Source organism: Raphanus sativus, chromosome 9 (assembly GCF_000801105.2).
Source record: "Raphanus sativus cultivar WK10039 chromosome 9, ASM80110v3, whole genome shotgun sequence".
NCBI classification, from domain to species: domain Eukaryota; kingdom Viridiplantae; phylum Streptophyta; class Magnoliopsida; order Brassicales; family Brassicaceae; genus Raphanus; species Raphanus sativus.
This window is the reverse complement of record NC_079519.1, coordinates 24,118,984-24,146,161: the sequence shown is the minus strand read 5'-3', so window position 1 is coordinate 24,146,161 and position 27,178 is coordinate 24,118,984. Positions and strand designations below refer to the sequence as shown.

The window sequence follows — 27,178 nt, the reverse complement described above, 5'->3', positions numbered from 1 at the left end:
TCATTTATCACATCATCACCCCATATATAATATGGATGGTTGTCACTAAATGTTCAAGAGTTTTGCAAAGCTTTACAATGTCTGCAAATTTTGAATGGTAAAAACAACTTTTGTTACCGTCCTACTCCTACTTACAAAAAAATGCTTTTAAGTTTTGCAAAGCTTCATAATCTCTGGAATATAGCCACTAGTAGTTGAGAGGAAAACACACAACGTGCATAGTTGGCAAAGAAGGCTGTACGGGCTGGGCTGTCAAATGGACAGGCTGACCATGAGCCATCCGTGTCCATATCAAATGGGTCGGTTTTGGTCAAATCTATTAAAAATGTGGGCTAAAATAGAATATAGACCAATTTATCCACTGACTAGAGTGGTTGGGACTAAGTGGACATGGTTAGATAATGTTTTTAGTTAAATCAAATATGGAAAAATAGGAATTTTACTCTTTTTTTTGTCACGAAAAAAAAAATAGGAATTTTACAAAATTAGTTTTTTTACCAAAAAATTAAAATTGTGCTCTCTCGTGAAAATGAAAATCAAATTTTCCTCTCAAATTATAAAATTTGATTTTCCCGTCAAAATCCTAAAAATGATTTTTTCACCAAATTGAATTTTTTTATTGAAATCATAAAATCAAGTTATCTGTCAAAATAAAATAAAAAATTACCTTATAATGAAATTTTCAGACGTCAACTTTTTTTATTGGCCTTGACAGGAAAGGTTCCTCACTAATATCAAATGCTCTAGAGTTTTTTTCACCCGAAATAAACCAATTGAGGTTGGAACAGAGAACAGAATCTTATTTGAACACAAGCTTACGATATTAGGACAAGGGACATAATCATGATGGATTACAAACATTAAAAAAATGATACATCAAACATTTTAAGGGGGTCAGATTTGTGGGAAAACAAAAAACAAAAAAAAAAATGAAAGTGGAGATGGAGACAGCAAACTGAGAGAAAGATCAGTCAGAAGAAGCTCCTTTGAACCCAATTATTTCACATCCCCACGGTTCCCTGGCGTTCACATTTTCCAGACTCTCCCCTGACGACAAAGCTTGGAAGCACAAAGTGGTTCAAAATTGATGTACACACTGCGGTAAATAGCGAGAGAGAGAGAGGGGAAGCTGAATCTGGAAACAGAATGAATGATCCTAAGAGCTACTTCCGGTTCCCTGGCAATGCGCTGGAATTAGACGCTGTCTCAGCTCTGTTGATGCACCCGCAAGTTCTGTACAGTTTAAAACAACATAAGGCAAACATGTTAGTGAGACATAATCGGAATGTAGTCTTCACAATTCTTGTAAGGAGAAAGACGAGGTACAAGATAATTACGGCTCTGACCTTGGGGAGTGAAGTTAAACAATGGAGGCAGTGCTCTTCCATTTGGCAGTGAAATATTTGGGTCCCGCAAGTCATCGAAGAAGGGGTGTGCACAAGCTTCCAACTATACAAAATGGGAGAAAGGTTTTGGTTTGAATTAGAAGAAAAAAAAACAAAATCAGCCAGACGAGGAGGTTGGATAGGTTATATAGTTTTCTTCTGTCCAGAAGGATTCAGTCTTACTGCAGTGCAACGAAGGTTTGGTGAATACTGGAGGAGTCTTGAGACGAGGTCTACTGCTTCAGGTGGCATTCGCTTTTGGAAAATCTGCATATTTTTTGTGCTACACATTAGATTTCGCTTCAATATGCACATGCACCAAAGAAGGCACCTAAGTTTACAAACCTTGTGCCACGGGTGAGCTTTAATTTGAGGGAACTTGAACTCTGTGTAATTGGGATTCATACACCTTATTTCTTCTCTTGTCGGCGTACCAAGAATCTGGTAGACGTACAGATCAGTAAGAAACAAAAATGGAAATAAAAAGAGACGAAGAGAGATCATAATAAGTACCTTGATAATCTCCACCAGCTGATCAATACCACTTTCCCCAGGAAACAGTGGCTACATGTAGAACACCAACAGTTAAATATCGGATTGAGTGTGATTTGGAAGTTACAAGATGTAATTAATCAACCAATCATAACCCAAACTTTAAAATTTATAATACTCACTTGGCCGAGTAAAAGCTCTGCCATCACACAACCACCAGACCACATGTCAATGGCATTGGTATACTCAGTTGCCCCGAATATAAGTTCTGGGGCCCTGTAGTACCGGGAGCATATATAGGATATGTTCGGTTCACCTGGCACCTGAAGAAGCACCATTGTGTTAGCCACCATTTTTCAAATGCCAACCCCACCTCCAAAGATCACACTATAAACAAGAAAGAACATACCAACATCTTTGCGCTTCCAAAATCGCATATTTTTAGTTGATGGGTTTGTGAATTGACCTAAAAGAACACATCATAAGAGAACCAAGGTATTACATATGGTTTTAAAACTTTGAGCACTATTTAAAATGAGTATAGATGCCTAGTCAAAAGAAATTCACACTATACCAGTAGATTTTGTGGCTTGATGTCACGATGACATACCCCAACCACACGATGCAAGTAGTTCAGCGCACGGCAGATCTGATATGACAAAGGCAACACAAGCGTAAGTAAAATATTTCCATATATTTGAAGTTTCATGCTTCTACGCAAATAACTAAAAAAAAGAATTAATTGGAGAGCATAAATATATATCACCTGATAGGTGTAGAGCTGAACAAGGATAATTGGCACATGCTGATTCATTTTGGTATAATGCTTTGATGCTCTGTATACAGTTTCGGGAACGAACTCAAGGACAAGGTTAAGATACAGCTCATCCTTCTCGGTTGTTGAAAAGAAAGAATGCCTTAGCCGCACAACATTGGGATGGTCTTGCAAGCGCATGATCTGAAGTTCTCTGTTCTTGTATCTTTTATCCTGCAGAACCTTCTTAATTGCAACTTGCTCACCCGTTTCCAGACACTTGGCCTATCCCAAAAAAAAAAAACAGACAGTAGGTCAGTCAACAAATTAAAAAAAGGATTAATATTTTGCTGATGCTAAGAATATTCCACCTACCTGGAACACAACTCCGAATGAACCTGTTCCAACCACTCTCTGGGCCATGTATGAGATCGTCTGAAACCAACAAATAACGAAAAAAATAAAGAACACATTAATTCAAGAGTATTATGTATCATGAAGATAAAGATATTATTTACCTGCTTTGGCTTTCCATCTCGACCTCCGACAGTGGTTGTAATAACTTGCCCCGTTTCAGTACCACTACCATTTACAACAGATGGTTCCATATCCTGTTCCAAGGACAAAGGAGATATTTGAGCAGTTAGCTAATGGATACTGAAAGAATGATTTTATATAACAAAGACAGCAAGCAACTAACTTTGTCCTCGCGGTTGGAATTACGCTCGTCTCTAATTCTCATATCGACCATTACTTCCGGAAGCTGATGATGATCATCCACGGTGGGAGCAGCAGCAGGAACAGCCACATTTGAGGAGGTTCCGGCAACACTTTCTTGAGAAACCATGTCTGTATTTCTCATCTCACGAGAAGTAGAAGAATAAGAAGAAGTTTGGTCAACCTGCATCGGATCATCACCGCCAGTACATAAGTTATCGTTGTCTTGATCCAGCTTGGCTCTCTTGGGCCCATAGTCTCCACCCTATAACAAAATCACAACTTTTGGTTAGGTCAGGTCAACATATTGTATAGATAACATCTGACTTCACTAAGATCTCAAAACCCCTAATTTTGACTTCTTTTTTTTTAACATTCTATCAAATTCAAATCTCAATTAAGAAAATAATTAAATTGATCAACCAAAATGCATACTTACAGGATCCGAAGAGACGGAGGTCCGACCCGAAGCAATGCTCTTGAGACGACGCATCACGTTCATCTTCGCTTCTTCTTCCCCCCCAAACCAACTCGAAACCCTAATTTCCCCCCGATTAAAAAAAATCGAATTAACAGATTCAGAAATTCAAATTCAAATCTCTCTTTCGAAGAAGAAGAAGAATAACAGAGCGAATCTTCAAAAAATCGAGGAGTCCTTGTTCAAACTTTCTCTCTGTTGTGCTTTCTCTCTCCACGACGCAACCCAGGTGGGGAATCTTCTGCTTCTCTCTCTCGTGGCCAAACCCAATCATGCCACCCTCTCCTCTCCTCTCTTTTTTTTCTTTTTGGTCAAACCTTGACTCCTCACCGTTGATTCATCCCAGCTACTCATCCTACGGTTTAAGATAAACCCGCCTGATTTCGATTAGTTTTGTTTACTAAAATACCCTTATCTTTCTATCTTATTTACGGAGATTGATTGATGGGTAAAAAATGAATTGATTGCATCTAGGCAGGCACGCGGAATATGCGGTCTGGATCATTTGACCAGCTTTGACTCCTTTCTTTCCCATAATTAATCATTTTTTATTGTTGCTTCTATTACTGTTTTTTACTCATTTTTATATGTTCAAACTTCAAAATAAAATTTAACTCTATCTACTCTACGCGTTATCTTACGTAGCCGCATGTTGAGTTGGAGTAAAGAGACATAACAAGGTTTAAACCATTTGATATGTTTATGGCTTCGACAGGAGTTTAACAATAGTTACAAATTTTAACTATTCGAATGCAATAAATGAAATAAATAACACTAGGTGCTTCCTTTATCTAGTCTCTAACTTAAATTAGGGAGTGCTCCTAGCTGTTTGACACAAATCCAACTGCTTGGGCAGATAGATACCTTGCGAAGTGGTGAGCTTTTTAAATTTATCAATACTGTACACTTGGGCCTTATCAAAATAAAAAGGCTCAAAACATATAATGGGTAACCTTTTACCTTATATTGGGCCTTGTTAATTTGTAAAACGAACTGGTAGAACAGTCCATTGACTTCTAGTGGACTTATTAAAACGGCCATAAGAATAGAGATTCTGACAACTTTTTTTTGTGACAAAACTTGGCACCGTCAATTCTTTGTTTACTTTTTTAAAGCAACAACACACAACCTAACGGAGAAAACGACACCATAACGTCCGGTTTTTGCACCAGTCTGTCATGGTCTGACGTGGCTGAACAAAAATGGAGGAATACGTAAACACCCATCATGCAAAGGAAGAAGCCACGGACAAGAGGGAAAAAAACATAGCATTAAATGAATGTTAGCCTGCAAACACATTTAATGCACACCACGAGACATAAACGGACCAGATCCATCCAAAGTCCAACGACATACTACCCATGTTCCAGTGCGCGTTGGCAAAAACCACACAACATACCCGCATCCGACGGAGCGTGTGGCTCACTCTCGCTACATGAGTGCACAAGATAATGTAAATACTAAATTACTCCAAACAAACATAATGATAAAAAGGGGGTTTCATTTGAACAAAAAAAAAAAAAAAAAAAAAGGGGGTTTCCAACCCTAGTCAATACCCGAACCACCAACTCCTCCACCGTGATCAGACCAAACCCGACGTGGTCTCAACGCGGTGACAAAGGAGTTGGATTTCGCCACCTGCGCGGTTCGTTCTTGACTCGACACCCCCGCTCCCAAACTTAACTAAAAGACCAAAGTACATGACACTTATATAGTTGAAATTCACAAACTCAAAGATACAACAAACACACATGCGCTCAAGAGTTCACGTGCCGCCTTGAAGCTTAGTTTTCGCACTGAAGAGCGGTTCGAATCTTCTGGACGGTGCATGATATTAGGTTATTGACAGTCTCCACAGACTCAACCGTGAGTTTTGCCGTTGGGAGATTGTTAACAAGGATTTGGAACGCCACTGTCAAGAGTGACCCACCACCGACCGGACACTGTTCACCGTCTCTTGAGCCACCGTCAAAGCCTCCGTCAGGGAGAACAGCGAAACCAGAAGGAAGGAGAGCAACATAGGATGAATCTCCACCGTTCATGACAACATGCATGGCTGGTATATCAACAGGCGCGTACACTACCATCGCTCCAGATGCGTCAATGCATGTTTCTTGAATAATTAGCATACTGCTCTGATTTGCGTTCATTGGCTGCCAAAACATGCACAGAAAAAACCTTTAGTCAAGTGTTAAATTACTAGAAATGCCACACTGAACACAAACAGTAACGCTTCAGGGTGAAAAGAGAAATAAGTCAAAATAAACTTTCACAGATACCCAAGGAAAAGAATGATGTGAAAAGTCAAAAACACAGACAAAGAGGTAAAGGTCGAAACTGTCCTATTAATATTGACTTTGCAAACCCTTACAAAAGGTGTGACTGACACTTTTGTTTTCTACTGATACCACGAAAATTCCTAAATTGTCATTTTCCAATCCACACTCTCTTACCACCACATTCAGGGACAAAAACGTCACTGTCACTATCACCTAATCCAAATTCCACACACGAACCAATTCCACACATACTGAACCAATCAAACACACATGACACACCATATTTTTTTTTTTGGTAAAAAAACACACACCATATTTGTTAACCGGAAACTCAATTTAGTAAGCCATTTAATTACTAAACCGAGATTTATGTGCCGGTTAAACCGGGAGTGTAATATGGGGAGAAAACTTACGTTGGAGCGTAACAGAGAAACTGAGTTGCCTTGATCTTGACCTTTGGCGATGTGGGCCATCTCCTGCATGGGACCACCGTTAGATAGAATATCCCATTCACATCTCATCCGTTCGTTCCGCAAAAAGTCAAACAGACGTTGTGGCGAAGCCGGCAGCCACACAGACGTGGCAGCACTCAGGACGATACCCGGAGCCTCACTCGGATCGTCCACACTCTTACGGGTCATAATTCGAACGTCCGGATCGACATTTCCGACAGTGAGCTTGCTCCAACTGTGGACAGAGGGTGCAGAGATGCCCGAGCAGAAGTTGGACGTCATACGTTGAGCTAACTTCAGCATGCTTTTCCGACCACCAGGCGATATAGCTGTTTTTTTTTTTGCATACGTCAAATGTTTTAGAACCACACAGTTCATAAACACACATTCAATAATAAAACATATAATGATAAAGTGAGTAAATAAGAAACGTACATGTGTCGTCGTGAGGTGTAACGGAGGAGGACATGAGGATGGCCAGACACTCGCATTGTCTCTGAAGTGTAGCGACCCATCTTTGCGAGCCAAAACCAAGAGCTGACCGAAGCAATGGCCGGTACAAGTGGTGGATTTGGTTCTCGTCGTACTCTGCGTGCTCGACCCACGTGACCTGAACAAACCAGAAACCAAATCGTGGTTTAGCATTTCAACTAGCAAACCAACCACAAATAATCTACCAAGCGTTTAAGATAGGACGATGTGTTGAATTTTTAGTGGAAGATAATAAGATAATAGGACAGCTGAAATTAATATATTACAGATAGAGACGAGAGATACGAGGCAGCATAGATGAATGGAATAGAAATACTAGAAAATTAGATTTATCTAAACGATGATTAGAAGCATTTTTATTGTACATGCATATGAAATTAATGTGTTCTTTTCCAAAATGCGCACAAAATAATTTTGGACAGATGCTTCATAGAATAGAGAGCAATGAGACAGACCCACTTGTCTAGAACTTGAAATGTAATCCAGAGAATCCGACAGATAGAGAAGCATCCGGATCCATAAAAGTTTATAATCTCGGAAGGTTCGGGGATCAGGATTCGAGGAAGAAATGTTTATTTAATATAGTACTTATCTTTTTTCCTTTTTATATTCTGACATAAAATCATACTACTATTCAAAAATAATAAGAAACCGAGAAAACAATTAACATTTTTCAAGAAAAAACGGATGGTAAACACCAAAAATTATTTGAAAAGTAAACTGTGAAAGATTTTTTAAAAATTGCCTAAAAGAAATATGAAAGTGACAGTGAAGTAGGTGGAGTGAGTAATGGCTAAAAAACAAGACTCATTGATGCATGAGCTTCTTCTTCGTCTAGTGATCACCCAATTAAAAACCTAGAGATCCTAACTTCTTCGTCTTTATAGAATTTTTCAATACCCAATAATAAACATGCTTGGAAAAAGATTCCAAATGTGTGTTATGCCATTAATTATCATTATGATCATGATTCAAAAAAAAGTTAATTACCTTTGAGTATCCATTAGACATATCTTGCACTACACAGCCTGATGGTAATCGTCTGATTATGACCGCAGATCCACCGGAGTTATCCCGGACGGTATCAATAGAAACGTCCACCACAGCCCACACGCCTTCCGCGTGCTGTTTGCAGAACCGGAGGAAGTTCAAGTTGCGAACCGGAACCAACGGAGACAAAACTTGTAGCTCCGCATTCATCTGTAGTAAAATTAGAACGTAACCAAAATATTAAACCGTTGCTAAACCGGATTGTGTTTTTTTTTATTACCAGTTGAGAGTGTTTTTGCTATTACCAGTTGAAGTGCACCGTTCCTTGTCCCGGCCATTCCGCCGGTGATAACGTCGGTGGTTGTGGATCTTGCGACGATACACGGAAACATCTCCGTCCATCGGTCCTGTTAAATGAAAATTATAATCAAGATTCATAAGAGAAGAGAAAAATAATTTCAATTTTTTTGTAAATTAAAAAAGAAAACATACCGAGTCCATTAACGTCTCGACGAGCGCTAAGCTATTGATGATGACCATACCGGACGTTCTAGAAGCTTCAGTAACTAAACCGTTTGGTTTAGCAGACGAAAACGTTCTCACGTACTCCTCTTGGTTAAGCTCATCTCTCTCTCCGTCTAAGCTTTTGACCCACAACGGTTCATCACTCTGAGCGAGCTTCACTAGCTCATCCATAGCTGTTAAAGCCAGATCCAGCAAAACCGATCTCTGATCAACACCGTTAATCACTGTCGGCTGCTGCTGCTGCTGCGGTGGTAAGCAACCGCCGAAGTCAGTAGGGAAAGCGAAATTTCCGACGTTGTTGTTGTTGCTGTTGTTGGTGCCGACGGCGAGGTCTAGAGAAGAGGTGTGATTGATGTTGTTTTGGTGGCCGAGGAATTTACCGGTGAGGTTAAAGACGCGATCGAGTTCGTCTTTCAAGCGAGCGTTTTCGATGCGGAGATGATGTTCTTCGATAGAGACGTCGCCGAGCATGGCTGGTCCACCACAAATGTTGCAGGTTGGATTCCTCATTGATTCGCGTATAGACATGTTCTCAGCTCTTAGCTTGTCGTTCTCTTGTCTCAGCAACGCGTTCTCGTGCCGCTCTAATTGAGTCTGCCAAAACGTTTTTGATTTAACAAATAATAATTAATTACCGAGAACAAAAAAAAAAGAAAAAAGATGGAATATCATAGAGAAAAGAATGTAACCTTCATCTGAGTGCGACGATTCTGGAACCAGAACTTGACTTGTCTTGTCTCCAAGCAAAGTCTTTTACTTAGTTCAAGACGTTGCTTCTCGTCTGGATGTGGACACTCTTTGAACATGCTGTAACACCCCAAAGAGAAAAAAAACAATAATCAGATCGGACTAAAGAGAATATGACTTTGGATCGAAGAGAGAGACAAAAAAGGGTATTACGATTCGAGCTCTTGGATCTGTTGAGGAGTGTGTCGGTGGTAACGTTTTTTCTTTGGAGGTTTATCGTCGTCGGTGGCGTCTTGATCTTCTCCCGAGATTCCTTCGACGTTATCACTTCCAGATCTGCTCTCGTGCTCTTCCTCTCGGCTTTTCCTGTTCTTATTACCACTCCCATCGAAACTATCGTTATTGTTCCTCATGGATGTTCCTCTCTCCGGTTGCTCCTGCCCGAGTATAACCAATAAAAATTAGGTTTTTTTGTATATAAAGACACAAACAGTAGTATTGTATTAAAAGATACGACGTCGTACGAGAGCTAGAGAGAGGCCAGAAGAGGAGTAAACAGATTTTGTATTGATAGGAGGAGAGAAGAGGCTCGCCGCCGCTACATGAGACATAGCACCGCTGGGTATAACAGTAGATGCGGAGGTGTGGCTGCCGTAAGTCAAACCAGTGGGGATACCACCGGTTGTATTGTCGAAGAGACTTCCGAAGTTCATCAGAGAATAAATTAAAGATCGAGTCGAGTCTTTACACGAAAAAAAAGTATGAAGTGGATCAAGAGAGAGCTGAATTAGAGGAGGAGATTATTACTGAAATGGAGGAGAGAGAAGGAGAACGAAAGCTGATATTTTTCTTAATCTCTCTCTTTACTTTGCTATTCGTTCTCAGTCTCTCTCTCTCTTAAGATTAATGTGGGGGGGTTTATTTTTCTTTCTTCTCTCTTTCTTGTTTTCCTTGAGAGAGAGTGATGGGGGGAAGAGGAAGATGTGAAACCCTAGTGTTGGGGTAACTGATGTGAAGAAGAAGTCTCTCTCTTTCTCTTCACACTTGCATGTTGATATTTATATTTGACCTTTTTATTTTTATATTGTTAAAGACAATGTCTTTTTTTCTTAGATTTTGTTTTCTTCCTCTTATTTATTTTCTTTTTGTAGTCTTAATGCATTTCGACAAATTTAGGTAAAGTGTTCAGTTTAAATAAAGTGAATCTATTAAATCCAATTCAAATACAAAAGACCCAAAACTAGTCTTTAAAAGTTGAAACTGACCTCGACTTTTATTATTCAAAATACTTTCCTATGGATTTAAAAAAAAAACTAAATCTGAATCAATTAATGGCACTTTTTTATTTTAGTATCTTTCAGACTAATCATAGATTATATACTAGAAAATTGAACTTGAACCAAAACTGTAATCAATAATATATACAGTATAATATATTTATTAAAATCCACTTTAATTATTAACCTTTATTTATTTGTAGATTATGTCTTTAAATTGAAACTATATGTGAAAGGCAAATAATGCCACTGACAGATTTAATCAAGTGGAGAAAAAAATATGCGAGAAAAAAACGTTATGTGGACTCTTCGAAAACCTTACGAATGCACGAGACTCTCTTTCCCCAGAAGAAGAAGTCGGTTGACTTTGCCAACTTTTTAACATTTTTTTCTACCTCACGCGCGTTTTTTTTGCACTCGCTCTCGTTTCTTTCTTAGTTCTCGAAATATATAACTTTTCTGCCCAAGAAAATAATTAAAAGACTGTTGTCTAGCAAACCCCACATATTTATATGAATCCATATGTGCATTTTTTCAATTATTGACGTGCCCTATCATCTAATACAACTCCTAGATTGTTATAAACTAAAGAGAATGTGGAGAGTGATTTGTGAGAAAGTTGTGTGTCTTTCTCATTAGCTAACACCACAATATATATTGGTTTGATATAAGGGTTTACAAATGCTTTACAAGGAATAAAATCTACACATTGATTACATTGACTACATTGATGTCATAGAGAAGACTTGGTCATGGTGATAACTTCAAGGTTGACTGAGTCTTCTGATCTCGGTCCGGTTTGTAGATGAACCGATGTAGACCGGATGTAAACCTCCTTGCACTTCCTCTTGTATATGTTGGACTTGTATAGTACTTGGTTAAGTACTTGGTTATGGTCCATCCACACAATAGATTTCATAACACTCCCCCTTGGATGCCATAACCATATGAGTTCGTAATATGCTTAATGTTGCCTCATTAAAACCTTACTAGGAAAACCCATTGGGATAAAACCATAGTTAAGGAAAAAGAGTACAACACATACTACTCCCCCTGATTTGAACATCACTTGCTGAATAGATGTTCATGGATTCTTTACTTGAACAATCTTGTATTGTTCGGACATATCATGTCTCTTAGAATCCTGATGGTACTTTAGAAAATGTACCACTTTGATATCGACCACTTTAGTACTTTAGATAAAATGTACTATTTTATACTCTGGTCTTTTTGATTATGGTCCTTGACCAAATCACTCTTATATGCATTTCCATAATATTGGTTGGCTAGTACTTTAGATCCTTTGTATAATATGGATCATCATTATATCAAGTATGAGCTACTTAGCTCTCTAGGACTTATGGATATGCCTTAGCTTTATGAGTATAATATTATTTGCCATAAACAACTTTAAACATAGGTCATGTCTGTTAGATCATGATCCTTATATCCATATGTCCATAGATGATCTATGATTGATCTGAGACATTGTCAATCTTAGTGTGCCGGCAATTCGTACACATATATATATATGGACGATTGGACTGATCTAGGCCGGACACGGTCATGACATAGAATTGATCTAATTGATCCTCAAATTTATGTCTAATGACATCCATGATCTACAGCTTTATCATGGACCAAAGCTTATAATATGGTCGGACCCGTTGGGTCGCATATGGACGCATAATGCGGTCCTACACCTTTTGTTCAAAGATGAACTTTGATCTTATAGCTTATCTTTATGATAGCTTATTCATTCATACCACAGCTTGGTTGGTTCATGCTGAGAATTTTGACCAACCATAAGTATTACCAAAATTTGGCTAATTTGTGGTGATGGTCTATAACCTTTCTAAGGTTTCATGAATAACCATTTAACCTATCTTAGGCTGGTTAGTATAACACAAGGAATTTAAAATTCCTCTGTAGACTGATTTGAACTGTTCTTATAAAACTCTTCATTTGCTTATATGTAGCAATTTAATTTAATCCCGGGACAGCTCTGTTCATGCGAACTTCTTTTCTCATCTTATGATTCTGAGCTTAATACATTTTGGTAAACCTTTTAGGTACCAATAATATTATTATCATCCAGTGAGTCATAACATACTACATCTTTTGAATTTCTTCCAGACATTATATGTAGTGACATATGTAGTATTATCCACCACTTTGGATTATATAGACCTCCCTTGGTCTGTCTCACGATTTATCCTTCTTTCAGGATTTATTTATTCACTGGGCATCATATGGCGTTTACATATTCATGGCCAATTCAATACGCCTTTATCTGTCACTTTTAGAAATCCCACGTTTCTTTCTTTATTCATTATTATGAGTACTCTTGCGTGGGTTCATGATCCTCGATTCATTATTCATGTGCTACATATTCGCGCTTTTCTTATGAATGTATTGTGTCGACACATTTATATATATATATGGTTTCCTTCCAGACATCAAATAATTCATTGAGATCTCATCATTATCAATGCCTTCAGTACCATGAGGCCCGGCGTCCCGAACCCCAAGTGTTGATACTGACGGCATAGCCATTTCGGCCTTGTCTGGAAAGTCTATGACCTCGGTTTCTTTTTGCACCTTTCTTTAATTTCCGAGGTTCCTTTTGGAACATATATTCGGTCTTATATTAGACTCTGTAGCAACTTGGTTGTGTCTTTAAGACATCAAAACCGTGTGGTGCTAAGCTGGGATGACATAGTCATTCTTTCTCGGGTCAATGTGTCTGGCATTTTATTTTGCTATCATTGTAGCATATGGACGTCTATAAATCTTTTCTAGTCCGAGGATCTTTGCCAAGACAATGATGGTTGATACCATTCTTTACCAGCTTACTACTTCTCCTTTCAAATGTTGGATATTGGGATTCATAAACTCTATGTAATCCTTGTTCCTTGGCCTATGATTAAATCACCCATTTTGGCTCAAGGTTTCTTTTAAATTTATGGAGAAAGTATATTCATAATATATATCCAACATATATTCCCAATCCTCCTTATGAGATTCTAAGATCATATGATCTTTAGATGGCACATATATTTGTGGTGGATTCATTCATAATATCTTAATTCATAATATCTTAATATGATATATGTCTGGACTCATGACCCGTATTAGTCTGAGGTGGGAATATTTATTATCACTTATATGGCCTGATATAATATCTATGGCCTGATGCAAGTTAATCTTTTATAACTCATGATGTCCCCAAGCATATGGACTTTTAGATTTTGAACCTTATAGGTAAATTTAAAACCTTATAGGTAATGGTCTTTATATCAAATTCAACCAATGTGTAATATGGTTGTGGACCATGTTTCACGAATTTTAGTATGGTCATGTATCATGGGATTTGTCCTCACTCCCCCTCATGAACATACTCTAATTCGTGGTGCTTGGGACAATAAATTCCCTTGTGCATAGATATATATTGCACAAACGTGAGATCTTATGGGATAGCTTTTGTGCCCTTAAATCTTTGCATCATAATTCAGATGGCTAAGTATGGTAATGCCATATAAGTGATAAGTTTCGTGGGTCAATCAAACATGATTATGATTGCCCTGGCTATTTGCCTATTATCATATTGATCTCTAGATCAATAGAGAATGTAGTCTCGACCACCTAGGCTATTTTAAATTAGGTACTTTTATTCATTTTTTTGCCCATTGTTGGAAACCATATTTTCTTCTTAATTCAATGGGTCTTACAGGGTGAATATAATGTCTTTTAGGCAAAGCCTTTGTCGGACTTCTTTTCCTTTCTTTCAAAGAATGTCCAAATGAGTTCAAGAGTATTTTATGCATCATAATAGAGCCTGGATGGCCGAGCATGTCGTGCCATATGTTAAAGGCTTCTCTGAACTCTTTGGAAAGTGATTTGGGGTATTAACCCACAATCATATTTATCTTGGCTCAAAGAAGGCCTATAGATATAGTAGGTAGTCTCTAGGACTTTCCTTTGGCCTTGGGCATTTTAATAAATCATAAGAAATCCTTTCTTTCCTTTGCCCATAGTTTCAATATATAGACCATTCATATGAATGTCTTTGAAACTTTGATAAATTCCACTTTGATTTATGGGGAATGTAATGCATCAGAGATTTTTCAGATGTGTGCCTTTAGGCATCATGAGGTTGGACTAGCCATGACCTTGAAAAATATCTTTTGTCTCTTAAATTAATGTGGCTTGGTCCACTATAGAGAACAAAGACAAAATAAAATGATGTCGAAATCTAATTGGCCTTTTTAAGGCAATATGAAGTCTCGTATTCAAGTTGATCATCATTCTTATGGTCAAAATCATTCGCACCATCTAGATGGACCCAATGGGTCATAGGGTTTTATCCCTTTATGCTCTCCTGGTAGAGTTCAATAAGGTGTTTGGGAGTTCTACATTGGTTGGCCCAATGGTTGTTCAGCCCACACCGATGGCAAGCAAATTTTGTCGAGGCATTGGTTTTTAAAATCAGACTTATACCCACAGCTAGGTTGATAACCTTGGCCTCGGCCTCGACTATGGAGTGACTGTGGGTGATATCCACACACACCCTTGCCATCTTCCATGGCCTTTTACATGGCCATGGTTTGACTCTTTCATATGGCTCTGTGGCCGTATATGCCTTAGGCAATGCCTTAAAATCCAGGAGGCCTCATCTCACTATTCCTCATGAGTAACTCATTGTTTTGCTTAGCAAGCAACAAACAAGAGATTAAATTTGCATATGTGGAGAAACCTTTTTCTCAGTATTATTGCTGAAGCAAAACATTGCTTGTGGAATGTAGAGAATTTCTTCTCTAATATGTCAGCATATGTGATAGTCTCTCCACACAGTTTCAACTATGAGACTATCATGAATAGAGCCGAGTTATACTCATCCACAGACTTATAGTCTTGGGTCTTTAGGTCCCTCAAATCATATAATACCTTTGGTAATAGCACCGTATTATGGTGATCATTTCTGGATTTAAGTTTTATCCAAAGGTCGAGAGGATTCTCAATAGTGAGATATTGATCATTGAGACTTTCAGTAAGGTGATGGCTTATGATTAAGAAAATCGCCTTGTATCTATCTCAAAAGTGAGAAATTTAGATTCAATCACCAATATTTAAATTTCAAGATGATTTTCAACATCTGAATATTTAACATTGCTTTCAAGCATCAAGCCATAATTTATATGATTTAATTTATATGATTTAATAATGATTTAATAAGGCTTCCCCCAAATCATATAATATATTTGCTTTAAGCATTTCTAGTATGACAATGATCAATTGATCACTGCATCTAGTGATCCTTTTAATTATAATTCATATTTGGATTGATTATATATATGTATATAATTTCATATAGGGTTTCCAAGCCCTTTAGAAGTTTTTAATAAGGATCAATCATTATTTTAAATGAGATCAAGCAATATGGATGAAAATCAATCACAATGGTCGAATGATAAATGCATGGCTCAAGAACTAATCGGATGTATGTTATGTCCTAAGCATTGGACCAAAATAATATAAATGTGATTCTTAATGCATGAGGATATTTGGTTTTCAAAGTTCATAAAATAATAACAGATCCCTTCTCCCCTTTACAGGGTAAACAAACCAAGACAAGAAAATTTATAATTTTCAGGAAATGTCTAAACCAAATTCAATTAGATTTTCAATCATTGGTTTCAAGGCTGCTTATATTTTAATAAAAGCAAGCATGCTTAGTTCTTAATAAAACTATATGACAAGAAGACATGGAAATAATCAGTTCATGATATGTGAATGACCTAACAATTTACTTATCCATGTTTGATCGGTTTAAACAGGTTTATAAATTTCAATCAAAGCAAACATGCTAAGTTTAAATGAAAACCGATTTGGTCTAATTATATGCAAGCAGTGTGAATCATTTAGATGCAAGCAATATGAACCAATTTAATTTATATGAACTATTATCAGGATTGTCAATGATATGCAAACATAAATTCAGTCTTAGCAATATGACAATTATGTTCAAAGTTGGTTCAAGATGATTCAAATTTCTTACTAAACTGATGCTATCAAGTATGCAACAAGATTACTATATAATTTAATCATCAATTTCAGACATGGTAAAAGATTAAGATTAACTATCAACTTATGTGATCAATATTCAGTATGATATGAAATCTATTCAAGGTTGGTTCAATTATCAACCTATATGATCAAAATGATTTCATGCATATTTATTCTATCTTATGACATATTAATATAAAATCAAGACTATATGTTATAAAACTTTTATAAACATTTTCAGTCAAAGATATGCAATTAATAAAATCAAGCAAGCATTTATAAAATCGATTTTCAGTTTATAAAATCTGATTTTGCATTTAGAAAAGTTTTAAAACTCTTGACATATACAAAATAAATATTATTGGTCAAGGATATGCAATGAATGATTTTAATTTCGATTTTATTTTGGGTTGACTGAATTTGGGAGATCTTGTCGAAAATGGCACAAAAAAGGATTCATGGATTTTGTTTTGGCCAGATTATACATTCATGTTTATCACATCTGGTAAATTGGCCAAAGCATCCATAGGTTTAAGCTGTCTCTAATAGTTTATGGTTCATAAATTTTTATAAACAAGATTCATATAGATCTTTAGGTATTTTAATCTTTTTTTTTTTGAGATACTTAGAACCTTTAGAGAATTATAACTTTTATGGATTCAAAATAATTCAGAATCAAGTTTTTTATGGATCAATGGATCATAGAAACAAGATTAATATTATGGATTCATATAGATCCTTAGATTTCTTTTCAGATATAATGGTGTTCTTAGATTTTATGGATAAATTAGTTTACCATTTTACACCACAAGAATCTGAATGGACCACCATGAGAGAGAGCTGATCCGCGGATGAGCTATTTGAGAAAGAGGTGGAGGAGCTGGCCGGAAAAACCATGAGTCGGCGGTGCGGATTGTTTATGCGATTTAAGACGCGTCAGAGATCGGATCGACAAGCCGTCTTCGGCAACGGATTCCTCTCGTCTTGGCCTTCAGATTGATAGGTGGATCGTCGTCTGGCTCCATAGGGTTTGAGAGATACGGCGGTTTAAAGTTACGCCTGAATTTAAGATTTTCTGGCCGGAAAAGATGGCCGGAAAAGAGAGCTCAGGTGGAGAGAGACTTCTCAGGTGGAGAGCACTATCGTGCTGATAACGTGTTATAAACTAAAGAGAATGTGGAGAGTGATTTGTGAGAAAGTTGTGTGTCTTTCTCATTAGCCAACACCACAATATATAGTGGTTTGATAAAAGGGTTTACAAATGCTTTACAAGGACTAAAATCTACACATTGATTACATTGACTACATTGATGTCATAGAGAAGACTTGGTCATGGTGATAACTTCAAGGTTGACTGAGTCTTCTGATCTCGGTCCGGTTTGTAGATGAACCGATGTAGACCGGATGTAAACCTCCTTGCACTTCCTCTTGTATATGTTGGACTTGTATAGTACTTGGTTAAGTACTTGGTTATGGTCCATCCACACAATAGATTTCATAACATAGATCATAATCAAATAGGCTATAAGATCTTTGAGCTGTGAAAGAATCTATATTCTTTTGTAAGTAACGACATGAAGAAGCGAGCTTGTGTCAACCAAAAAGACATTCCACTTTTAGCTACAGTTGAATGCATACAAATAACTCGTATTGGGTATCTCTCTTTTCTATTGGTCGAGAAACATTTTAAATAAATAACTTTATATTTGTATCTTATTTACAATCATGTCAACACATTGCTGGCATAATCACATCAAATTTAAGTTTACCCGTAGAACAATTACAAAAAATGTCACACAAACATTAAAATTTGTACCAACGTTTTATACAGAGAAAACTACAAAACGTGGAACTTGCTAGAATCATTATTATTCGGTTTTGGTAAACCAACTTCGACATATACTGAAGAGAAAAAACTCTAGTTTCACAAATAGCAAAAAGCTGGTTCCATGTATCTGAAAAATACAAACTCATTAACGTTCTTTTGAATAGTACTTAGACTCCATGGTCTCCATGATGCGTATGATATGTAAGTTCCATAAACATGATTAATTTTGGACCAAAAAAAGAAACCATGAAGAACAAAAATCTGATTTTTCTACTTTTTTTTTTGAAACTGGCTTTCAAATTTTTTTCTACTTAATTTTAATTTTTTATATACTTTTGTAAAGCCACAGTTGATCGAATGCTTTAGAGAATGTCGTGTATACTACTTAATGAAGATGAACCAACAAAAACACAACACGATTTCTCAATACGGGATGAATTTCTTATATAGTTTTGTAAAGCAATATATATTCTATTTATGTTTTTATTTTCTGAATAATTGAGTAATTTTGCAATGTGTCGTTGATGTTTTCTATTTGTATGATTATGCGGTTTTTAGCCTTCTATCTCCGAGTTTAATTTAAGGATTGTCTACTGTTAAATTATCTTGGCAAAAATAAACTATAATAACGTGTTATTTTTATGTGTATGTTTTAAGTCAGTGGTTCAGCCTTTCACTAAAATAGTATGTTTGCAGAATGTTTTATTATATGTTTGCTTTTACAAGAGTGGTTATAGTTTTGTCCCATAATTAAAAATATGGCAACAAGGTGTTTTCTGCATATAAATTATACTTTCTACATTTTCTCACCCCGCGCTTTTGCGCGGATCTTCTAGTGTTACAAAAAGTACAAAATGCGATTAATGTTTTGATGGATACAAAGGCAGAATTAATTTAACCGAAAGCTTGGATCATTTAAATAAGAACTGCAAACAATTAAACCATTTAAAAAAAAAGGTTTCAAAAAAAAAAACAATTAAACCATGGGAGCAAATATATAGGAAGGAAAAAGATGGAAAAAGTGGTGGATCACATTGGTTTGGTTCGGTTTGGACCACATGGGAATGTCAGTTCCCAAAGATTAACCGACCACCAGCAGCAAGCACGCAACACAACTTACTACAAAACTTTTTTCAATCAATTGCTGTCTATTAGTATAAGACACACAAGTCTTGTTATATAGTTTTACTTTGTTTAATAATCATATATATATAATGAGCCACTTTGCTCTCTTCTTAGGCTGTACACGTCAGCTTCTTTTTAATGTTTGTGGGACCCGCGTTATTTCCGATTTATTTTAAGTCGGACATGGTTGTGGTCTGGTCTGGTTTAGTTAGTTCTAATAGGATTGTTGTTTGGTCTGATTTAAGTGTTTCGCATTTGGTTTCATAAATGAGTTCGATTAGGGTTTCCATAGTTGTCCTCATGAACTCAACCTCGCCGTTCTTTTCATAATCTGGAAAATTCATGTTGCTCTTCTCAATCGCTTATAACCTTCCCTGTCGTTTTCTCTTCACCTCCCATGTGGTTCAATGTCTTTCTTTTAATTCGGGATTAATTTTCATAAAACCCAGCCACGATAGTGCCTCTTCCGTTTCCTTCACTTGGAATCTATATATATCAGCTGGTTAAAAGCATGATGGATCCTCAAAAGTCAGTTTATCATTTTATAAAGCGTAGAAAGATTCCCGAAGATGGATTCCTCCGATGCTGTTCTCGCGCAATCGCTCTCGACTCGGTAGATCTGCCCAGTTCTTTGATTTTGTAAAAAGCCAATGATCTAAATCTCTGATTTTTTTCCGTTTTTCATTTTCGATTCTTAAGGCTTCTGTAATGGCCAGCGACGGGAAAACGGAGAAAGATGTTTCTGCCGATTCAACGACTTCTCTTCTCAGTGAAGAGGTTTGTGTCGGGTTTCACCTTTTCTGGACTGGTAAGAGTTTCGGCATTTTCTTCGATTTTTTTTTCTATGTAAGTAGGTATTATTTTTTCACTAACTGTGAGGCGACTCTTCTATAGAAAGAGATACTTTTAGCCAATAATGGAGAATCGTCTCCTATTTCTCAGGCTATGGCTCAGGAAGAAGAACAGCTGCTCAAACTTCGGGAAGATGAGGAGAAAGCTAAATCTCCTTTTTTTCCTTTCTCTTGGTTGGTTTAAGAACATGATTTTTCTTAATTGAGTTAGTGTGCTCTGCTCGAATGGGATGGAAGGGGAGAACAAAAAAGCCGACCCCGAGAATAAAGGAGGTCGGGACGCAAAAGAAATTAAGTCTGCTACTCAGTGTAAGTTCAATAAATAAACTTCAACTACTCTCATGATTGATCTATTTTGTGGTCCAACATGCTTGGATGTTGAAGGTTAAAAAAGCTGTTACTGCTATGATTTCCAGATCTAAAGAAGGTCATGAATCTGCCAACTCATATCTGACAGGAAGAAAGAGTCATGAAAGAGCAGAGTGAATTCATAGGAATCTACTCCTCCACGATTTGAAATCATCATCGAGATATGCGTTTGCAAATTGAGGAAATTTCTTGCGAGGTGAGCAATTCATTACTCTTTACCATGTTGTTATCATAGTTATGTATTTAGAAGCTGCAAGTTGTCTGTCTTAAGAATTAGTTTGTGAATCTCGCAATGTAGTTTTCTGTGATCACATTTATGTTTTTTTGTTGAAACTGATTTGATAACACATTGGTCTAAACAGGAGCTTCTTGCGTTGAGTGAGCGGATTGGAACTGTAATCACTGGTTTGACAGAGGAAGATGTCAAGAGCCATCTGAAAACAAGAACATGTTCTGTAATCAATCGTGCAGAAGAATCACCCAAACTAAAGATAAAACTGAACCTTGCACCATATGTCAGGTAACAGAATATAGCCAAAGATGAAGCTTTTAAAGAATCACCCAAAACACTTGACTTCATCTCCTATAAACTACAACAACACACATGTATCTTAACATTCCCGCGCTTGCCCGGGGCTCTGCTTCTAGTTAAGCCCTGTTCGTTTGGTTGCCGCCGGTTTCAGCGTCAGCGTCGGCGTCGGCGTCGGCGTCAACGGCTGCGTCAAACTCATTTATCTGATGTTCGTTTGGTTGCCGCCGATGCTGACGCCGACGCCGACGCCGACGCTGATTGTTGTTCGTTTCGAAGACGCATGCAATTGACGCAGCCGCATGACGCTGTTTTGGGTTGTTCGTTTGATTGACGCTGCGACTATTTTCATTTATTCATATTTTATTTTAAAAAATTTGTAAAATTGTATTTTAAATAAATAAAATGTAGTTTAAATATATTTACATCCATAAGAATATTATGTTTAATTGGTAATAATTTTTTGGTCAAATATAAAAATATAAAAATATTTGATGTCATAAATTATAAGCTAAATAAAAATAAAAATAATACATCAAATCATATTAAAAAAAATTGTATTGAAGTAAATATGATAAAATCATACATTTAATTTTCATATATATTTGAGCTTGGGAGAGCTTAAGTGAGAGAAGCTTGGGAGAGCTTGAGTGAGAGAAGCTTGGGAGAGCTTTAGACCTGCAAACACCAAACAAGAGAAACCATCAAACATATGAATAGCAAAACCCAACAAAGACATGAGCTTTATGTAAGATGAACTTCATATATATTTGTCTGACTTGTAATAAAAAAAGTAATATCACCACGACAACAAGTTTGTATTGTAGGGAAGCCCTTTTTTTTTTCTTTTTTTTAAAACAAGAGTTTAAAGGAAAACGAACCTTTAGATGGAGGAGTAGAGTTGGTCTGATAACCTTCGTTTACTTGGATAATATTCCGATCCTGCAAAACCAAAACCAGAACAGTTAAGATCATTCAAAATCTCATTCAAGTTCTGTAACCACAAAGGAGCATCATAAAAATCGAAAAACAAAGTCTTACTACACTACTGGAAGTATTTTTTTTTGCAATGGATGTACCTGGAACCTCTGTGTAAGCTCTGCAATAAGAGGATATTGCTCTAGATCAAAGAAGTTCTGTAGAATCTCAGGTGACACCAGACCAAGGTCTAAACCCTTTTGAATGTCCTGCACACAACATTAACAGTTCACGTAAGAGTTCATTGAACAAACAAAGTGCATATAACATCAACATTAACGCTTACCGGGTCAATCTTAAACCGATGGCTTCCACCAAGTTAGGTTCAAGAGAGAGAGCTCATAGATGGGTTTGCTTCGGAGATTGAGAGAGAACTTGAGATGGGTTTGTGTCAGAGAGCACGAGATGGAGAGAGAGTCGAGATGGAGAGTGAGAGCACGAGATGGAGAGTGAGGGCACGAGATGGAGTGAGAGGGCACGAGATGGAGAGAGAGCACGAGATGGAGAGAGAGTCGAGATGGAGAGTGAGATGGAGTTGGAGAGAGATGGAGATCGCAAAGAGATGGAGATCGAGATGAGATGGAGATCGCAAAGAGATGGAGATCGAGATGAGAGGTCTGTGAGAAGAGATCGAGAGAGATGGAGTTGCGTCATAAGGAGGCGGCTGCGTCAAATATGTTAGGTTTTTTTGTAAATAATAAATTAGGTTAAGGGTAAAATTGTAAATAGGGTAAAAAACGCAGATCTTTTGACGCGGCCGCTGGTTTTCTCTGCGTCTTGACGCTGGACGCTGCGTCTAGACGCAGACGCCGACGCCGGTACCTGCGTCGATGAAACGAACAAGCTTTGTGCGAAAATCATTGCCGCAGACGCAGACGCCGGACCTGCGGTAACCAAACGAACAGCACTTTAATATAAAGAAGAACGTCATTTTCATTGTTGGGTTTAGTTTGGTAATTACTATAAAGGATAAAATTAAGTCAGCTTCAATTAGCAGAACATGATCATACTTCAACCATGGAAATTATGAAGTAAAACTTTAACATAACCTTTATTTCACCAAAACGGCCCCTCTTGACTAGTATTACGCGAATGTTAACATCGAAGAGACCAGACTGCGGACCATATCCATGTAGATATTTCAACCGGTTACAAGGGACATGAAACTACATGTCTGAGACTATTATAACATTATATTGCAAACGTATCAACATTTTAGGGATGTCACACATGGGCATTATTGACTACAGAAACAACCTAGAGACTTTTAGAATCAACGATAGCACACACCTTTTAAACATCAAAAGACATAGACTTTTCTACAAGACAGTACCATGATATGCCCAATGTTCACATCTAACTGAATCTTCTAGTGCGTCCGATGTTACATCCAAACAGACAAAAATGATCTAATTCTATTGTCATGTTATATCATCATATAAGAACATTTATTGAGATGACAAATATGGTTTAGAAGAAGACGATCCCAGCCAAAACTCTGTGTCTGCATTAATGTCCTTCACTGGCCTTTTTTCTCTCTCAGATTATTTACAAAAATGTCTCAATACCTGAAACCAAGTACTGAAAAAGAGAAGACTCTTCTCTCACCCAAAATCAATCAAACTACAACAATTGGATTTCTTTTACTAAAACAAACATTGAATCATAGGAACAGTCAGTATTCAATATATAAATAAGTATTCTGGATGTGCACCTAATACATGGTTTCCAGTACAAAAGAGTCACATGCATACTTTACTCATGTAGGTCACAAGGTAGACCCCGCACATAAAAATCATTGACAGACCCACGTGTGACCAAGAATTAACATTATCAGGACATTATACGATTGCGGTACATTTTGGAAGCAACGTCAGCGAACACAAAAAGGTATATCATCAGGATGGTGTCTCAAGGACAGACATATGGAGGCCGGAGAGAAAGCGACTGTTACCTACAAGACTGGGAAGACCTTAACCCTCTCTTTTCTTTTTCTTTTCTTAACTTGTGGCTCGATGGCATTCTGATTCTCCAGAGAGATTTGGTTGAAACAAGGATCTTCTCTTTTCCATGTGATTCAGGTTCTTTGTCATGTATGGATGAAGACCATGCTTACAGCATGGGCCATTTGTGCTACTTTGTCTAGCACCTCAGGAGAGTCTCTTATAAAAACCTTTTCTTCTGGACGAAATATTCTGCCGATGAGACCTCTGTCATAAGTCACGTCAAGAGTTGATGGCTTTCGAGCTGGGATGACATTCATAACCCACACAAGATCAGATGCAAGGGCTGGGCTACAAGTGGTGTCACATAAAAGTATATATATATATATCTATATACAGTAGACATGAATCTCCAACAGGCTTCTTTTTAATGTATTGGACTTGGGTCTTAAATATATATTTACATGGGCCTTAAATAGATGCTGGGAAACGCTAGTAAATATTAAATTTGACGTAATTTCAAAACTCCAAACTCTGTTGACGATGACCTGAATGAATCGTTGTTGACGTTATCAATCGTCTTCGAACTGTTTGTCCTTCGTCTCTCTAATTTACCAATTCAACTTCTTCTATCGCTCTTGTCTTATCTGACTATCGATAAGAAATTAGGTTAAAAAAATCCTTCATTTTCATGATTTTGATTCTACATTTCATTTTCTGATTGAATCCCTTCGCCTTCCCTTCGATTTTCGCTACTGATCGTATAGCTTTTTGTTTTAATTCTGAAACCAAACAAATACATGGTTTGAATCGAGAGCAAGGATGGATTTCGTGAAGAATCTAGATACAGACATGTCTTCAGCCATTCTTTCGTGTCTAGATGACCCATCAGATCTTGTCCGTGCCAGTTCCGTCTCTCGCTCTTGGCGAGCCTTTGGTAAGAAACGTCTTTTATTGGTTCTTCAGTGTGATTATTAGGATTATAATTTAGATTTTGCAAGTTTTAATGTTGGGTTTGTTGCACTTACACTTGCAGTGATTAAGTACAGTCTCTCCAAGAACCTTTGCTTGAAGTTGTTTAACCAGCTGACTAGTGTGGATCGTATAATCGAAACAAGCAACCAAGTGTCCTCTGAAGTAGGGTGAAGCAGCAGTCTCATGCATGGGGGACTAGAAAGAGAGCACAGGGTTTATTCCTTGTTGGCTAAAAGATGCACATCCTCTCCTATTAAAAGCTGTATTGCCGATGCCAATTATGGCCTCTACTACTGATCGTCTCCCAGAAGAGAGCATCTTTAACACACTCGATGAAAGAGATAGACCTGGTTACACACCTTCATACTGGTCGAGTAAAGGACACCACAACACTTGCGTGCCCGAAACACTTGTTTACAAGTTGAAGGGTGATTTGTGTGTCATTACTGAACTCAGCATTCAACCTTTGCAAGGTAACTCACGACCATGTCATCCTTGTATTTTCTTTTTTTAATTGATTTATTTTTGTTCATTCTTAAATGCTTCCTTGTTCTTTTTCTCTACAGCTAATTTTCATCCCGGTACACCAATATACTCCTCACATTATGTTCGTTTCCGGTTGGGTCACCTCGATTACAATTCACTGGATAAAAAAGATGAAAACAGATATATATGGACTTACACTTCACAAGAGTTTCCTATGGCTCAGGTGTGTGTGTGTTATAAATCATTGTCGTCTTCAGCAATCAGCATGTAACCTTGGTTCTTGAACGGTTTGAAACCAATGTTTTTTTTTTGCTTTTTTATGGTTTAGGAAAATCGATTGCAGAGCTTTAAGCTTCCAGAGCCAGTTCTTTGCATTGGTGGGTATATACTAGTGGAGTTTCTAGGTCGAGTTCAGAGATGTGACATTGATGGCTTATACTACATATGGTACTTCTTCTTCTTCTTCTCTCCCTATTGTTCTAGTAGATGCCTTAAAGCCTTTATGACTTTTTGTTTTATTGTTTTCTGCAGTGTGTCCCGTGTGAAAGTGATGGGAAGGTCACTAGCAAAATCTTTCGGGGTGGTGGATTCGGATATCTCGGGAAAGTTTGCGTTGAAGGTACTGAGTTACAGTGATCCACAAGAAGTGGATGAGAAGGAAGCAGAGTTGGGGATTAGGGATATTAGGCTTAGAATCCTCCGACAGTACGTGAATTTCCTGCAAAGGCATCCTGTAGTAGAGCATCTGTGAATCAGACGGGGAGGTTTATTGTATGAATCGAGTGTGTGTTTTCTATTTATTGTGGCTTTGATTCTGGTGGTAAAAAATCATGGAGGTGTGATCCATCTTTTGTGAGCCTTTTTAAAAGCTTCTTCTCCAGCCATTTAGGCTCTCTCTTCTCACCTATCTTACAGTGAGTGTCCTGTAGAAATTGTCAGTTTCTTGAAATGATAACGTATTATTTAGGCTTTGTTTACTCAAATGTCGTGAACCTGCAAAAGAGCAAGACCAAGAGACACAGTAGAAACCCAAAGCAGTAGGCTGCAAATGGTGACCGTCACTAGTCGCTGACGTTTGCCTTGGATCTGACGCGGTGGGGATGAGCAGCGTTTGGCGACCAGATGCGGCCATGGAATCGCCGAGAGGAGTAAAGAGTAGGATGAAGAAGCGGAGGAGAATGCGGCGGTTATGAGGTCGAGGAGTCGCCATTGACGAGGGTTACGCTGCTTCGACGCAGGTACCCCATAGCTTTAGCCTTTAGCTTAGCTTGAAGCTTCTTCTTGTTGTGATTTTGCTTAACTTTCACTCTCAGTCATGGCATCTCTCTCACTTGTTCCTGTTCTCAGTTGACACACTGTTTTTGTACTTGTACTACATTTTTAACTCTTTTCTTATTGAATTGGATATCTTCTTACAACAACACGTACATATATTTATAGTAGTTTTCTCTAACTACTATACACATATATTTAGACTTTAAACCTAACCATTCTCACTTG

The 27,178-nt window shown here is 37.5% G+C and overlaps 2 protein-coding genes, 2 long non-coding RNA genes and 1 pseudogene across 4 annotated transcripts; 2 read left to right on the top strand and 3 right to left on the bottom strand.

Moving 5' to 3' along the window:
• Nucleotides 1-823: 823 nt before the first annotated feature.
• Nucleotides 824-4,117, bottom strand: LOC108856362 (shaggy-related protein kinase theta). The gene is made up of 13 exons (XM_018630141.2): nt 3,788-4,117; nt 3,332-3,613; nt 3,150-3,242; nt 3,007-3,066; nt 2,644-2,916; nt 2,452-2,526; nt 2,287-2,343; nt 2,060-2,200; nt 1,899-1,949; nt 1,731-1,826; nt 1,569-1,652; nt 1,347-1,449; nt 824-1,233 (listed from the first exon to the last, which is right to left on the bottom strand). Exons 1-13 carry the CDS (start codon nt 3,848-3,850, stop codon nt 1,157-1,159), a joined length of 1,455 nt encoding a protein of 484 aa, XP_018485643.1. The 5' UTR covers nt 3,851-4,117; the 3' UTR covers nt 824-1,156.
• Nucleotides 4,118-5,066: 949 nt separating this feature from the next.
• LOC108824246 (homeobox-leucine zipper protein ANTHOCYANINLESS 2) lies at nt 5,067-10,257 on the bottom strand. Its single transcript, XM_018597627.2, has 9 exons — nt 9,776-10,257; nt 9,465-9,688; nt 9,254-9,371; nt 8,532-9,158; nt 8,345-8,446; nt 8,040-8,249; nt 6,993-7,167; nt 6,519-6,886; nt 5,067-5,979 (listed from the first exon to the last, which is right to left on the bottom strand). The coding sequence occupies exons 1-9, from the start codon at nt 9,962-9,964 to the stop codon at nt 5,611-5,613; spliced, it is 2,382 nt and encodes a 793-aa protein (XP_018453129.2). The 5' UTR covers nt 9,965-10,257; the 3' UTR covers nt 5,067-5,610.
• A 9,577-nt stretch (nt 10,258-19,834) lies between these two features.
• LOC130499621 (uncharacterized) lies at nt 19,835-21,296 on the top strand. Its single transcript, XR_008938514.1, has 4 exons — nt 19,835-20,160; nt 20,247-20,707; nt 20,815-20,963; nt 21,130-21,296. It is a non-coding gene; the product is annotated as an uncharacterized LOC130499621 (long non-coding RNA).
• A 574-nt stretch (nt 21,297-21,870) lies between these two features.
• Nucleotides 21,871-22,983, bottom strand: LOC108825067 (uncharacterized). The gene is made up of 4 exons (XR_008938399.1): nt 22,561-22,983; nt 22,376-22,483; nt 22,178-22,238; nt 21,871-21,974 (listed from the first exon to the last, which is right to left on the bottom strand). It is a non-coding gene; the product is annotated as an uncharacterized LOC108825067 (long non-coding RNA).
• A 1,771-nt stretch (nt 22,984-24,754) lies between these two features.
• On the top strand, nt 24,755-27,099 carry LOC108836713 (F-box protein At4g00755-like; annotated as a pseudogene).
• Nucleotides 27,100-27,178: the final 79 nt, after the last annotated feature.

Bases quoted from the DNA above. Each gene is read 5' to 3' on its own strand.
- LOC108824246 (XM_018597627.2), bottom strand. From the start codon at position 9,964: ATGAACTTCGGAAGTCTCTTCGACAATACAACCGGTGGTATCCCCACT. The intron at 9,372-9,464 runs GTAATACCCTTT...GGGGTGTTACAG, and splicing joins CAGATCCAAGAGCTCGAATC to CATGTTCAAAGAGTGTCCAC. The intron at 7,168-8,039 runs GTAATTAACTTT...TGGTTTGTTCAG, and splicing joins TGTCTAATGGATACTCAAAG to GTCACGTGGGTCGAGCACGC.
- LOC108856362 (XM_018630141.2), bottom strand. From the start codon at position 3,850: ATGAACGTGATGCGTCGTCTCAAGAGCATTGCTTCGGGTCGGACCTCC. The intron at 2,344-2,451 runs GTATAGTGTGAA...GTGTTCTTTTAG, and splicing joins TCAAGCCACAAAATCTACTG to GTCAATTCACAAACCCATCA. The intron at 1,450-1,568 runs GTAAGACTGAAT...CATTTTGTATAG, and splicing joins CAAACCTTCGTTGCACTGCA to TTGGAAGCTTGTGCACACCC.